General features: G+C 33.9%; 2 protein-coding genes across 4 annotated transcripts; one reads left to right on the top strand and one right to left on the bottom strand.

Moving 5' to 3' along the window:
* Positions 1-193: 193 nt before the first annotated feature.
* On the top strand, positions 194-13830 carry LOC129303167 (tRNA threonylcarbamoyladenosine dehydratase). 3 transcript variants are annotated; one of them, XM_054942280.1, is made up of 12 exons: positions 194-253; positions 2956-3208; positions 3601-3644; positions 4241-4334; positions 5393-5540; positions 6248-6460; positions 7359-7493; positions 7991-8125; positions 8305-8520; positions 11832-11956; positions 12496-12553; positions 13446-13830. In XM_054942280.1, the coding sequence occupies exons 2-12, from the start codon at positions 3120-3122 to the stop codon at positions 13554-13556; spliced, it is 1368 nt and encodes a 455-aa protein (XP_054798255.1). In that variant the 5' UTR covers positions 194-253; positions 2956-3119; the 3' UTR covers positions 13557-13830. The 3 variants fall into 3 exon arrangements, with proteins under 3 accessions (XP_054798255.1, XP_054798253.1, XP_054798252.1); XM_054942278.1 differs by lacking the exon at positions 194-253 and having other exon boundaries at positions 2072-3208; positions 3607-3644; XM_054942277.1 differs by lacking the exon at positions 194-253 and having other exon boundaries at positions 2073-3208.
* Positions 13831-14593: 763 nt separating this feature from the next.
* On the bottom strand, positions 14594-15604 carry LOC129303857 (ATP synthase small subunit 6-A, mitochondrial-like). The gene has a single exon (XM_054943403.1). The coding sequence runs from the start codon at positions 15456-15458 to the stop codon at positions 15291-15293; it is 168 nt and encodes a 55-aa protein (XP_054799378.1). The 5' UTR covers positions 15459-15604; the 3' UTR covers positions 14594-15290.
* Positions 15605-16539: the final 935 nt, after the last annotated feature.

Raw genomic sequence — 16539 nt, 5'->3', positions numbered from 1 at the left:
CATACCATTATCATTGATTTGAAAGTTCTATCTATCTAGTTTACCTTGAGAAAATCTGATAGTTAAAAAAACTTTATAGACAATAAAGACTAATGTTATTGGAACATTGTACATGATTGCCACGCAAAAAGAGTAGGAGCATGGTTTGGAGATTTTATTCTTTTTCTTCATTTTATTGGGCAGTATTTGCTTACCTCTACTTTAGAAGTATACGGAGGTCCTCTTGTGCACCCACAACTGGAAAGATATTGAGGTAATGTTATCCTCTTGTGCTATTATGACTATTTAGAAGAGTTTGTTGTAGTTTTGTACAACTTCTGTTGAGAACCAAGAAAGAAGCAAAAGCAAGATCTCTACCTTATAATGTTGCTGCTAGAATGGAGAAATTGTACAAGAACTATAAAGTGTAATACGTATTTTTATTGATCTTGTTTATTCAAACAAATTTTTCCTATATTTCAAATGTCTTGTTTTGAAATACATGTGAGCTTTTTATTTTGTCATATGCATACAAAATGCAAGCATTTTGTTTAGAATTGCTTTATTTTTCAATAGATATAATGTAGATGAAATACTTGACTAAATCACTCATAACATCATAATGAAATCCATGTAAGTATTCAAAACATCATAATGAACCTCCAAAAAATTATGTTTCAAGTATCAATAATATTTTGAGTCTGTCATCTTTTTTATCTATTCACGTTTATAACTTTAAACATTACCTTATGATTGGCATATCAGCTTATGGTATTGGATTAATATCGGTGTGTTTTATATTGTGATTTTGTCTTTAATATGTTTTCTTTGTTATTTGCATAATAAAAGGCAAACTTGTTATAACATTAAATCATCCCATATCAGTTATCATATGAAATCTAGATTTCTCACAAGATAATTGTAAATTGTGATGGGATGTTTAATAATCTTTTAAATTGCTAGTTGCAATTTTGTGGGTGTTGTGTATTAATGTTTGAATGAACTGTTTGTGATAACTATTAATTTTCATTTTAGGCATAATATTTTAGATGTACTAAAGCATAAGGTTTTAGCTGAACATGAGGGAAAAAAAAAGTTCAAGTCAAGAAGCTCTTAGACGCATCTCATAATTCAAGCGAGCTGTAAAGAAATACTGACCAAGGAAATCCCTTGAAAGATTAAATGAAAATATGATTGTATTTTAAAGTGTACTTATAGCCATCTCTCTTATTTGTTTTTTTTTTAAGGTAAGATGTAGTTTAACATGGAGCCTGATGTTGTTCTTACCCCTCATAATATATTTTTTGATATGAAATGGCCTATGATCTTTGTTTATCATTTTGATCATATTTGATAGAAAAACAGACCAAATCTAATATAATTATTGCTGTTTCATTGAAACTTTTGTTATTCATTCTTCTTCTTTATGTTTACTTATTTTTCAAGAACAATTTAGTTGTCTTCCATGTTACATTATTGACTTCGCATCATTTACAGTTTAATATGACTTGTTATACGATACACAATGCTTAAACAAAAGAGAACTCATTATGAGTGTTCTCTTATTTTTTGATTTGGGGCAGCAAAATTAAAAGGTGCAAGAATTTTGGTTTAGAATGTGAGGGTTTTAGTTTAGGTGCAGAGCTTCTGACTTAGGTGCAAGGATCTAGTTTAGGGTGAATAGCTTCTGACTTAATCATTTTCTGTAAATTAGGGGCACTGACAATAGGGTACTTTTTGTATGTTTGATTTTCATATAATCCATGTAAAGTATTCCTCAAGCATATTTGTGAATTTCTTCATATATTTCTTTACATGTAATCTATAGTCGTTTTCATATAACTTAAGGGCACTGATAGGAGCTGCTTTCTATGTGTTTGATTTACATGTAACCTGTTAGAGATTACATGTAAATCATTCCTTAATCATGCTTGTGAGTTTCTTCACATATTGATTTATATATAATTTATATTCATTTTCATGTGATTTTGGGGATTGTCAGGGGCGTGCTCTCTATATGTTTGATTTACATGTAATTCGCTAGAAATTACATGTAAATTATTTTTCAAACTACTCATGATTTTTTCTCATATTGATTTACATGTAATCAATAATCATTTTTATGTAATTCTGGGAGATTGATAAGGGCATGCTTTTTATGGGTTTGATTTATATGTAATTCGTTAAAGATTACATGTAAATTATTTCTTAGACATGCTCACGAATTTTTTCCCATATTAATTTACATGTAATTATAGGGGTGTGATAGTTGGTACATTTTGTGCACTTGATTTACATGTAATTTATAAGATAGTAAATATAATTGTTCAAGTCAAAAACCTTACACCCTAAGCCAAAACACGTGCACCATAAGTTAGATCCTTTGCACTCAAGCCAAAAACTTTACACCTCAAGCAAGAACACGTGTTTGCATCTCAAATCCAAAAGCTTTACATCTAAACTAGAAGCCTTGCATCTTAAACCAAAATCCTTGCTCTCAAGCTAAAAGTCTTGAACTCTTAAGCCAAAAAATTTGCTCTCAAGCTATAAGTCTTAAACCTTAAGCCAAAATCCTTACACCCTTTGATTGTTGAGTTTACATATAATCTTTGATGATTACATGTAATTAAGGGGAGTTGAATTTTTTTGGCAACTCTTCATTTGCTGACCGGAGTTCCGACAAATGTATCCTCAATTATTAGAGGAATGGCCAAAGCTCTGTTCATTGAATTTTGTGCATCTTTTTTAATTTCTTTTTAATTAACATAGTGGAACATTTTAGTCATTTCATCAAATTATTTTATAAATAAAATAATAAGTTTGGTCTTTTAATTTATTTTTATCCTTGGGTATAATTTTAGTTTCAACTAGGTTATCTCGACCAATTCTCCCCTTTTTTATATATTCATTCTTACGGAAAAAAAAAAACCCCTCAACCGAAAAAAAAACTGGAGCCAATGAAAAGGGCTGATTCAGGTCCAAATCACTCGAGCCAGCTGACGACGTCACTATTCAACGAAACCGGGAAACCGCCAAGGGACGTCGGCGTGCAGCGTAATTCCCAGGATTCGGAAGACCTCGAACACGGTGTTTTGGCAAGAGCTTATTCTTCGACCAAAGATAAAAAGATACATAAGCGGATGGACAGAGCCAAGTATGTGGCATTGGTGGGAGCTGGAGCTCTCTTGGGCTCTGTGTCTACCGTCTTCGTTCTAAAGCTTCTACAAAAGTGAGTCAGTCTCTACCTGCTTGCCTACCGAGAAATGTATAAGTTAAAATTACCTTTTTGGACGCTTAGCTTTGTTTCCAAACTGTAGCATGAGCAAGTGAACTATTTCGTGCCTTATCTCTTTGGGTCTAAACGTATATGTGACGGAGATAGTGTGAGTTCCGGGAGAAAAATTTGGGTTGTAAATGCAAACTAGAAACTTTGTATTCATTAATTGAGCCTAACCAATAATATGATCATTTTGTCTTTGGAGGCATGATGTTGCCTGCTAGGAAGAAAACTAAGGCTGGGAAAACGGGATATTTCAAATACTATGCAACGCTTAGTGGTTGCCTCTTGCCTCGGATTTGGAGTTTATCTTTTTTCAACGGTACTGACTATGATTTTTGCAGACGCAGTGTACAGCAATGCCGAAAGAATACTACTGAATTAAACGGTACGTGATGTTTTGTCTTCAACTTGTCTGATTTTAATTAATCCTGTTCTTATCTGATGCCCTTAATCTTTGCCTGATATGAAATTTCTTGGTTTTAGCATAAATGGGGTAAATATAGGAAAAAGAAAAGCATTTGCAGTAACATTCAGATGATCATTGGTGTGAGCAAGTTAGAGTATTGCCATATACATATAAAAAGTCCTTGCTAAACAACGGACTTTTTAGGGGCTGGCTAATGATACTGTAGGTTGAATCTGAATGTGGTTATATGGGGTATAGTGAATTATTTGTATTCAATCCCTTCCATTTATTATGTGGTGTTTGCAATTTTGCTTAACAAATAGTAATTTTAGGTTTATTGATGATAGTGGTGGCACAGTGATGTTTATGCCTATTGTGGCAGTTATCCTGCCCTTCTACTGCATGGTCATGCACATTTGCTAAGGAATACTGTTCATGTGTTTCAATTTTCAACTAGGTTGCAATACGTAGTTTGTGCTCTCACATGGACAAAGTTTTATTTCATGCCATAGAATTAAGAACACTGGTTGTTGTTCAGTGTTTTGTTGTAAGTGTGGGTCTTGTGTCTTGTACAGGTATGGAGAGATGTACTGCCACTCATAAAAAGAATGATAAGGTGGCTAATGAAGATCTTCTAAATGATGAGATTGTTTCTGAACACCTGACTAGGTATGCCAAGTTGTCACCCTTAATCTCACAATTCCATTTAATAAATTATCTCTTTGCCTCACTATGTATTATATTGTGGAACTTGTTGGCAACATGTGTTACGATCTTATTCACAGCAGACCATTGGCTAGTAGCTCTTATGCTTGTGTAGGTCAATGCCCAATCTCATGAATCAATATATTTGGCCTTTTGGTATCATGCTGATGTAATGGTGATGGGATATATAACTAATTAGATTTAGGATTTTCATTTTATCAAAATGATTACTTAGACTTGAATTAGGATTTGATTTGAATAAATGTAATCTTTTAGATTACTAGATTATCTTTTAAATTATTTTAGAATATTTGCATTAAATTATTAGGATTCCAGATTCCTTAAATATTCTCACTTTTAATGCTTTGATTTTAATACTAGGGTTCAGTCCTATAAATAGTACCTTAACACATTTTTTGCATGCCTTTTTGAATGGATAAGAATTGAGTATTATTTGACTTCCTTTTGAGTTTTTCTCTTCTCTTTAATCTCTTGATCTCTGTTCTCTCTTCTCTTTTCCCTTTGCCCCTCCTCCGTTTTGCATCAACTAGTTGTTCTATATGTCTAGACATTTTATTTAGTCTGGACGTCACTTCAAAGATTTCTGTCATGCATATTGTCTTACTAGGTTTGATAGGCAATTAAAGGTTTTTACATGTTACTTTGTCTGATATGATGAGTCTTGAGACTAATAAACCAAACAAATTTGAGTTACTATTATTGCACAGGCTTGTGGTTTGTTTCTTAGGCTTGTTTAATGTGAACAAGCTGATTAGAGAGCAATTATTATATTTTAGCTATTATGTTTTGCCCCAGTGAGAATGAAGCTTTTTTTTCTGTCTTTTGTGACTACTAAGACAACATCTCTTTTAGTCTCTATATCATCGCTTAATGTTATAGATTTATTTATGGTACATCTTCACATTCTAAGGGATACGAGTCACGTTTATGAGAGATGTCCTTTTCTTGAGCGTTTACTTATCAAACAGTTTTTTCCTCTGGAATATTCATTGTATTAATAGGAACATTCAGTTCTTTGGTTTTGAATCTCAAAGGAAAGTGACTGCATCATATGTTGTGGTCATTGGCCTTGGAGGGGTTGGTAGTCATGCTGCATCTATGCTTTTGAGGTCAGGGGTTGGCAAGCTACTTCTAGTGGACTTTGACCAGGTTTCTTTCTGCAATATCTTTCCTTCTCTATGTTTTGTTTTCTCCATTTCTTTCTTTGTATTAGGGTTTCAGTGTGTCATCCCTGTTTGTTTTGTGCTCTGTTTCCTTGTGAAAGGTGGAACCTCAAACTACTTATGTCCAAGGCTCTATCTGATGGGCTGGTTTGTAATTAATGTATGCTTTCCTAATGTTTGTATTTTATTAATTTTTTCAAATGCCATAAGTGGTGGTTTTTTTTGCCAACTTATATTACATCATAATGTTTTATGAAGTCAATTGTCAAACATGGTTCGAAGCATTTTAATTTAATTTGGAGCATCTTTCCTTCAGATGCTTGATACCCTCTGTAATAAGGAACATGTCCTGTAAATATAAGTTTTAAAATCTATATGTGAAAAGTAAAGATGTAATGATGTTGATTGTTGGTTTAAAAAACTGGGGGGGAATCAAATATCAACTGGGTACTTTTGTTTTTATCTTCCTGCTAAAGATATTTTTAAAAGCTTCAGATATCAACCTTTACAGCCGTGTGTTGTTATTTATCCTAATATAAGCCATTGTATGACTTAAGAAGCCCATAAATCGTTTTTTTAAAACATCTCATAAATTAGGAAGGAATTGTAAATTTGATGTCATATTTGGTTGCATTAGAATCTTTTTAGATAATTTTTTACAATAATATACTCATTTATTTATTAAATGAGAAGGTTTCTCTTTCTTCACTAAATCGACACGCTGTTGCAACAAGAGCAGATGTTGGCATCCCAAAAGCTCAGTGCCTCAAGGAGCATTTCTTATCTATTTTCCCGGAGTGCCAAATAGATGCAAAAGTTCTGTTATATGATACATCTACTGAAGAAGAAATTCTCTCAGGCCACCCTGATTTTGTTCTGGACTGCATTGACAACATTGATACAAAGGTATCTTCTATTGAATTACTCATTATTTTATTATATTGATGTGTGCTAGTATTCTCCTTTTAAGGAATATTTTTCATACATCATAGACATACCCCAACTTGATGAATTTGGATAGTAATGTGACCCAACCAGGAATACAATGGAAACAATAAATAAGACAATAACAGCACTAAATATGAGAGGAAAATGCTGAGGTTTTTTTTTTTATAATAATGAGCTGAATGAACCGAATCAGAGTTACAAGGACACTCTCTGATTCTGGCAAAAACCATATTTCCTCTATAAAATCAAAATAACTCCAGCCACCAGATTACAAGCTTCAAAATAAAAGTTCCACTCCCACTGGCATTCGGGAGGCTAGTCTCTCCTCACAATATCATTATCCTTTCTGACCCCCACTCTCCAAGCAAAAGACGATTAATACCTTCAGCATGGCTTACACACAGCCTATACTACCCAAAAGATTCTAATCATAACAAAAGATCACAAATTACTGTTCCTTACGGCTAGGGACTGAAGGATAAGTCCTTGGACCAGTTAAAGTATTTAGAGTTATTCCGCCCCTTTGACTTCCTCCGATGTCTTAGGAAAATAACGGGCTCTATCAGATAGTATACCTAATAATCGTAAAAGTAGTTTTTGCTTTTATATCAATGATTGATTTTTAATTCACTTGAATGCTTACACTCAGAGCTGTGAGAATTGTTGAGATTGTAGATGTATCAGCAAAGGTTGTAGATATATGTACACTAGTCAATATGGTTTGGCTTCCTGGAAGGATGAAACCCAATGGCACATTCCTACCTTCTAATCATCTTCCCTTTTTAAAGTCATTCTTATGCTAACACGTAATGATCTTGAGTTCACTTTCAATTGCTTGATTTGTGGATTGTGATAGGTGGCCCTTCTTGCTGCATGTGTACGTAGGGGATTGAAGGTTCTATCTGCTATGGGAGCTGGTGCTCGGGCCGATCCAACAAGAATACGCATTGCTGATCTAAGAGAATCCACTAATGATCCATTATCTCGAGCTGTAATACTTTGACATTACCTTTTTTTACTATTATTATATTTTGTTGGGCCTAAAACCGCATATTGTAATTGCTTAGGCAGTTTAACTTGCTACTTAGTTTTTCCTTTCCCTATTGTATGCACTAACGCCTATATATCCTAAGAGTAAACCATTGTCTTGCCTTCTCTCACATGCATTCATATACTCAGCAAAATACTTGTACTAAAAAGCATGTGCCCATGCAAAGGTTGGAACTCTTTTGGATGCAAGAATCTTTAAAAGACCAAAATTTTATAGATCAGTTTATAGATTCATGGGTAATCTAGACAAGATTGTCCTCTTGGCATACTTTTCATGTTACTTGGAATATCAATATTTGATGTTCAACATGAGTGTTATTATGAAAAGAAAATAAAAGCCAACATGAGAGCAAGCTTTTTCATGGTGATGTTTCCCCTTTGCCTATATTGCTATTGTTAAGATTTCTGACAATAGTTATATTATCATACCTTTATTAGGTAAGACACCGCTTGAGGAAAGATCATGGCATTGAAGGTGGTATTCCTGTTGCCTTTTCTTTAGAGAAACCCAAAGTAAAGTTGCTTCCATTCAAAGGACCAAGTGGAGAAGGGGAAAACCCTTCAGACTATCAGGTGAGAGTATTGGTTTTGTTAATTTTTGACTTACTAATAATACCACCGATATGCTTGTTATTGTTTGGTAATGTAGTTTATGCTTTGCTGATTATTATCATTACTGTAATGTTTAATGACATGGATCGCCATGAGTCTGTTATAATGGCTTAGATTGCTGACATCTTATCTGTTGCTAGATTGTACCAGGCTTTAGGGTCCGTATCATACCTGTGCTGGGCTCCATCCCGGCAATATTTGGACAAGTCATGGCCTCCTATGTTGTGACATGTCTAGCAGGGTTGCAAGTTCAAACAGAACCTGTAGTCAATTTTGACACGGATCATTACCATACTCTTCATCAGCGCCTAATTGAGCATGAGGAGTCATTGTATGGCTCAGCTGTGCATGTGCAGGTATGAAGTTTACCTTACGAACATCTTGTCAAAGTATATAACTTTATTGTTGGGTAGCATATCCTTGCTAGGAGTTCGTGGACAATGGGGCATCTGAGTAATTTATATGTTTATATTCCTTCTCTGTACACAAAGCATTCTGTGTTACTTGAAAGATATATTTTGTGTGTTACTACTTTTACAACAACAGGCCTTATCCTAATAGATGGAGTCAGCTACATATATTGCATAATGTCATTGTGCTCTATCAACAACCAAAACTTTAGATATATTGTTAATTAAAAGATCTCATTCAATAACTTTATTGAGTGTTTTCTTTGATATTCTTCTACCCTTTTTGACAAAAATCTAGACTTAGACTATATATTCCACCCTCTTCTTTGGTGCCTTCAACAGCCTTCTGTCTACATGTTCAAACTATCTCAAATAATTTTCTATTATTTTCTTATCAATAGATGTCTCACCAACTTTTTCTTGTATGTGATTATTACTTCTACAATCTGTTGTTATTTAATTTTTGACATAAAAATTATCTCAAGTGGAAACTTTAGATTTTGTGAGAACTACGGATTTAGATCGCTCTTTGTAGGTCGGAAGGCTTGGTTTAAGGTATGTACCATGTCGAAAGCTAAAATGGGATAGTAAAAAAGTGATTAAATTGGGATGAAAATGCTGCCGTGATTCTCTGAAGAGTGTGTTAAAGATGCTCAAAGTGAGATATAATTGACTAGGAGTTCCACGAGCACTGGCGTCTTTGGTCTTTGAATAAGCAGTTTGAAATTGAAGGAGTTGCAATTGAGCTAATGCAAGAGAAATTGAAGGCATTGCTGGCATGCCCCTCGGGTAGCTCCAAACAGTAACATAGTTAACACTTTAGCTACTAATTATCTTGAAATTTGATAGAAACTCTGCTGCTCTGTATTATTCAATCCAAATACTAGAGTTGATATGACAGAAACAGAAATATAGTTATGACATAGCTATAGAGCAAAATAAGAACAAACATGCAGATAATAACTTGAAAGGTATCCGGCATTCAAGAGGCTGGATCCTCTGCTCAGGTTTCCTTCTCTAGATTTTTTGTTCCCTCCTCAGCCGTGAGTCCTCAATATTCCTTCCTTTCTGCTTGTCACTTCACAATCACCATGTGTCAGTTAGCTACTACCATCCTTCATTTTCTTTGCTTCCCTCCCAATCATCTTACTTCATTTCTCCTTACTAGAATGGATTTTCAGCAGCTTTAATTGGGCCATGCCCAACTTGCTCATTTCTCTTTGTATTCCTAAGGTTATGAGTTTCAGTTACAGCAGGCCCGTTGGGTATGAGAAGGTGAAAATTAACTAATCTGATGCCTTCCTCTGGACCAGAATCTCCTTATTCATGTTACTGTTCATGGATTGTGATGGAACCCTCTACTCTATTAAGCTTAAAAATAAGCAAAACCAGAAATACACTGTAAATGTAACCAACAATTACTATTGCTGAACAATAGAGTGGGATTACAATCAAAATAAAGACTGAAACTACACTCAGATGGCAATTACAGAGGATGAAACAACATAAACTGCACGCTCTGAGCAGCAACACGAACACTGGTGTCTCACAAATACAAACTGAAGTAGAAAGATAAAATGATGAAAAAAAGATGATCTTCTCCACCCCTAATTTGGCATTCCAGAGGCCAGATCTCTTCTCACTTGACCACAATTCTCCAATAGTCCTCTCCATCCCTCATCACGGAAGTACATATTTAAAGAGTCAAAAAGTAGTCATTACCCCTACTGACAGTACCCATATCCTAGGCTACACCTAACCTGACTTTTCTTTCATCATTTCAATTTTACAGTTATAAACCTTCAAATAAACCTCTTGACCACTGGTCTTAGTCTTCTCTAAATCACCTCCCTGCCTAAATTGTCTACTGTAAGCCTTAGGAAATGACAGGAAAATCTTTTGGGAATCACCAGCTCTATCAGATTGATCCATTGAAGATTGAGCCACGCTGAAACTCATCCAAAAATGACCCTTGAGCGCATGGTCAAAACAGTTATTTAAACTGACTGAGCTAAAGGAAAATAGCTACACCTCGAGTTGGGAGTTAAAATAACTGGTTAGCTTGCCAATATAGTTCATTTACATGACTTTCATGTATATCCTCAAAACTAACGCTCCTGGAAAGGACCTAATGATTTTTTTCCCCTTTTGCCAAACCACACACAGTATGATATAGCTAAAGGATTTAAATTGATTTAGAACTAACAACAGACTTATAAGTTATTATTCTTAAATTAAACTCATTCTAGTTCTTGCTTGAAGAATATTTATACATGTCTAGAGATATAAGCATTGAAACCATTCCTATAATTTCTTCGGAGTTCTAATAGTTTATTACAATGCTCCTTGACATGATATTGGAGCCTCCATGACCAAACAGTTGGGAGTTTTGTCCCTGTCTCTATCATTCACTTAAGTAGGTTAAAGTTCAGGACAAGGTATGGGAACGTATATTTTTCCATGCCCTAATCCTTAGGGCTATGACTACTCAGAACTGGCGGTATGTGAATCAAACCCATAATAGCCTTCTCTTAATTGCTTAAGTTCTTAGCTATGAAGCATGGACGCACCTATTTCCTGGTATTTCAGAAGTGCCTATTATATTGAAGTATTCTCTCTTTTTTTGGTCAAATATTGGAGTAATCTCCTATAATTTATTTCAAAAGTTTGGTTACAAAAAGAAGAAACAATATGCAGTTTACAGGATAATTTGGTTTATATGGTTGGTAGGAATATCTGCATCTTCAAAAGCATATCATTACGACATTACCTCTACATAAGTTATGGGATAGAATTTCTTATATGGCTTCCCTTTGGTGCTCTGCAAAAGGATATATATATATATATATAAAGGGAATATGTTTTTGACATGCAGAGAGGTTGACAAGCTTTCTGTCATTTACGAGTTATTCTGGCATTTTGCTCCTTTGATTTTGTTATGAGAATCTCCTGTTATTCTCTTTTGAAGACATATTATCGACCAAGTAGTATTTTACTGTTATCCTTAGCAAAATTTCTTTTATTTAAATTAAAACTGTCAATGTACTATCGTTAGTGGACATTTTAGCGATTCTTAAAGCAGCTGGCATGCCTCAACGTAATCATTGTGGATTCTGCAAAGTTGCAATTGAATACTACAACAAATTCATCTAATTTTTGTGTTTGACTCTGTTTAATTCTATACATGTGATTGTTTTATTACCCACACAAGAATTACACGTTTTCTATCATCTGTTGTCTTTGTTCCCACTTCAAAGGTTGATGTGGAAGAAGTGATGTATATTGCCAAAGAATTGTGGCACGGCAGAAGTGCTAGAGAGCAGTTTGCTAAAGATGTTGGACGAGGGATGTGGCGATCAGTTAATGAATTGATGCTTGTAAGGTATGGATGACTCTGTTGTCCTGTAGGGTGTCATTTCGAAGCTTTGCTCAATTACTGAATTACATGCATTCCTTCTCTTAAACGTAAGACCAATTCCTTTCAATTTGCATATACCTACTCTAATTAACGTCCCTTTAGCCACTCTGGTGGCTTGCTCTTTCTATCAGTAGGAACGTAGGTCTGAAATCTTCGACTTTCGCTTTAATTTTCTATTAGATTACACGTACTCAAAATACATGTCCATGTCATCTAAACATTTGAGACAACTTTGTTTTCCCCAATTTAAAAAAGAAAGGAAGAAAGAAAGAGTGACTTTTTATGGAAAGAAATATGCTTAAATCATTAGTGAAGCTTACAGAGATGCCCCTCCACCAAAAAGAGAAAATAAAAGTGAAGTCTAAAAGCTTTAGTGTTGTATAGATGGGATGACAACCTAATCTTACTGCACATTTTGATCTCTTTTTCTCTTTACTATAAAATTTCCATGTATATTTAGTGACTTTGAACTCATTTGAATCTTTTCTGCTTTGACTGTTCAGGTGGGATCGCACTAAACCGGCCAATGTTTCAAATCTAATTCTTTTAAAATTCAAAGAGGTAATTTAGTAACTGCCATCCCGGGAGTGAGCTTTATTTTGTATGGAATGCCTATTTATTCGATGCATGTCTCTATATACGCACCCTATTTAAATAGGAAGTGCACCGCCCATGACACAACCACTGCTTCATAAAGGGTACAATCGTGAAATGTGACATTTCTGTACTCAGCATCATTTGTTACTTAGGTGCTATTACGAAAATGGACCTCTGAATTTCATATATTCCTAGAATACTCCCTCTGGTTCTATTTATAAAGTAGAGAGAGAATTTTTATGATCTATTTATGAGGCATGTTATTGGTTTTTTATCATAGGTTTCCTGCTTTACCTCCCTTTAAATTGGTGAGAGAAAGTAAGTTATTTATGTATATTTAATAGGGAGGGACAAAGTTGTGAACTTCTTAAACTTTTCAATAGACTTAATGAGTTTTAAAGTTTTCCTTTGTTCCATTAAAACATGTTAAAAATAACTTATAAATAAGATTAAAAGAGGTTTTTTTTTTTGCGAGATCCTGAAAATTTATTTAAAATATTATTTAGTAGGTGATACATGAAAAATTCAAAGCTGCGTTTGATTATAACCAGTGTTCAGATTTCTGGGCGTGGTTGGAAGATTAAAACTAATCATAACGAGTTTATGTGCCAAATTATAGCTCTAACCTGCAAAACAACACCCAATCGCTAAATTGAAAAATAGTGGCTGAAAGATTTTGTTAGCTATCAAACGAGTGCCCTCTTTTGCTGCTGTCGCTGTAGTGGTTCTCTCTTCGTCCTTGTATTAGAGTTGTCAAAATCATTGTGAAGATAACATGTTTTTGATGATGTTTTGATATCTGTTTTGCATTACTTGAAAATATTTAGATGGATAATTTAGTTCTTTATTTGTTCAGGCGGATGAGCATGAGTCACGGACAATAGATGATATAAAGAAGGAAGAACCAGAATTCTACAAGAGAGTAACTGGCGTTCTAAGACGAGCTGAACTTGACTTTGGGTTGTGATAAACATTTTGCTTAGGAGGGAAGGAGTGATTTATGCGAGACTTTAGCTTAGGGTTTTGTCTGTAAGAATTGTTTTCTTGACAAGCAAGAAGGAAAATAAATTTAATTAGGTAAGAAAAATTATGTATTATTTTTCTTTTGATTGTGCTGAATTATGGAGTATGGGTTTGCCCTTGTGGCTAGTGAGAACAATTTTGCTAACGATCTTACCCTTTGTAATGTGAAGGTGCCTTAGTCAATACTTGATAATTTTATTTGAAAACTTGCAGTCAAATTATACGGTCAGCGTGATGGTATCATTCAGAATTGATCAATTTAAGTCATGAAAATTTCACCTATCTCGATCGTACTAAAAAAAATATATATATATATATATATAGTTTTATTAGCATGACAATGCTAAGATCAAATCCCCGGTCAAAGGCAAAGAGAAATTAGAGTTTGTCATGTAATTTTAAAAAAATTCAAGCCCAAGCAATATCATTGGAGCCTGGAGCATCTTAAATTTAACTGGACTTTTATGGCCCATGTCCCTAGTGCTACCTTGATTAACATGGTGAACACGACACGAGCTGCTGATCTAGTATTCTTTTTGGACGCTTCAATATTTTCGTTGACTACCAAGTAATTGGTCCCAACTCTCAATCTAACTGAAACTTCTTTTTCCAGTCCAAACTTTGAAGCCTTATTACCTTCTCATTTTCTTTCTTTCTTTCTTTATTTTTCCTTTTTATCAATGATGCCTCGTTCTTTGCCTGTCTTCTTCATGTAGCAATAGTCTGCTCTCTGCTGGCTACCTTTCTGCGTCTTCTTTGTTCAGCATGGGGCTGCCTTTATAATCCATTGTCACAAAAACAAGCATTGACTTATCATTTTTTTTTTTTAGATTTTCTTTTGAGAAATATATATTTTATTAAAAATTAAATTGAAAAACACTCGCATCCTATATTCTATTTTTATCCCGGTGATATTGATGGGAAACTGAATCCATTTGTGGAAATGGATTTGTATGTTTAATAGAAAACGAAAACAAGGCAAAAAGGTAAATCACTTTCTGTAGATGAATGCCATTGCTAAAAACAATATCATGTATTTTTCAAGCATAAGGATTGACGTGAACGACTCAACCAAAAAATCGAAAAGTCAATCTATTGTTTAATGGAAAGCTTGGCAAGGATCTTTTTCCATTGTTAATCAAAGATCAATGCCGAAACCCTCTTCTGTTATTACAATCTATAACACCAAGACATGCAAACCTCTCGACTATGACGCTGAAAACAAAGTGCAGAGCTCGAAGCCATACACACCACTTGGAATCACCTGGAACATAAGAACGAAACAACCTCGTTAACCGAATCCATAAGCTAGGATGGCTTAAAAGAAAATAATAATGATAGGATTTGGCAATGCAGCAAGAAAATCAACTGGGGCATGAAGGACAAGAGAGGCCTAATACCAATACACCAATCATTTCAGCCATGACTTTCCCTGGAATTATTCTTGCATGGTGCATCCTAATGCTCCTTTCATCCTGGGATTTTATCATTAGCCTAACCGGAGGGAGAGGGGACCCGTGCTACCACTAACAATCTATAATCAATTTATTCATAAAGAGCTGAGTATTGTGCCATCGAGTTAACGAGTCACTGTTTCAGCTTTCCACGATCGGAAACATGAGAGGCGCACTCATTTCATACAGCAAATAATAGAGTTTGAAGAATGGTGATAGATAGGTTACCTCCTGTGCTCTTGAACGAACTTAGACTTCTTAGCATCTTCCTCTGTAAGACCAGCGGTGAACTTGACGATTAGGGTTCCGGTGATGGCGAAGCCAACCAGGAAGGGCCAATTCCGATTCCACTCTCGCTTAAAGAAAACAGGCCATGGATCGAACTTCCTCATTTCTCGCTGCTGCTAAGCCTTCGTTTCCCTTTTCACCGTCTTGCTACCTCCTCTCCCTCAACCGCGAAATCCGTAGGTTGCGAATGCTTCTCAGCAATCAGCCTATACCCGCATCGCAAATTTCGCAATGGACTGGACTTTCGCGACCCAGTCCAGAATAGCAATATCATGTATTTTAATATTAAGCAAAAATATATATCATTTTGAGTCTTCATTGTGCTGTCTCATTTTAGGTGGTACATTAAGCTTCATTTATTTAAGATTAAAAAATAAATAATTTTAAGTAATTCTGAGATTTTATAAAAAATATTTATTTTATAAAAATTTTGTAAAAAAAATTATTTTATATTTGGTTATAATAATAATAAATAATTATTTTATAAATTTTATGATATATTACTTGATTTTTGTTTTAATTTAATACATTATAGAAAAAAAATTATAAATAGGTCCTGTGGAGCTGACTTATTGACAAATAAGTCATACAAAATTTAAAAACTGCAACTAGGTCTCTTAAAACCTAAGTCTAATTAAAAATTTGAATTAAAAAAAAAACAATAAGGTCCCTATGAAATATATATATATATTACATGAGTTAAATAATTGATAACTATAATTTCAACATTTTAAAACTACAATTTCATATATCTAATAATTAAATTGATCAGTTTAACTATTGAATATATAAAGTTATAGTTGTAAAAAATTAAAATTATAACTATAAATTACTGATGAAATAGTTATAAATAATTAATATTAAACTTTGTTAGTAACGTATAATTATTTAATTATTAAATATATGAAGTAACAATTATAAAAAGGTAAAATTATAATTGTAAATTATTGATAAAAATAGCTATAAATTAATTATTTGATTAATGTAATGTATGTTAATAAAGATATTATTGTCATTGTAGCTTAATCTTAAATTAGACTCAGGTATCAAGAGATCTGGCTGCAGTTTTTGAATTTTATAAGACTTGTTGTGAATAAGTTTAATCTATGAGACCTATATGTAATTTTTCTTAAATTATTAGTTTAATAATTTAAATTAACTAATATTATTTTGTCAACTTATATA

The sequence above is a fragment of the Prosopis cineraria genome, unplaced genomic scaffold (assembly GCF_029017545.1).
Source record: "Prosopis cineraria cultivar Desert tree isolate PC_DT_omini unplaced genomic scaffold, ASM2901754v1 PC2, whole genome shotgun sequence".
Taxonomy (NCBI): domain Eukaryota; kingdom Viridiplantae; phylum Streptophyta; class Magnoliopsida; order Fabales; family Fabaceae; genus Prosopis; species Prosopis cineraria.
The sequence above is the reverse complement of the archived record's forward strand: the minus strand, read 5'-3'. Positions and strand labels throughout refer to the sequence as shown.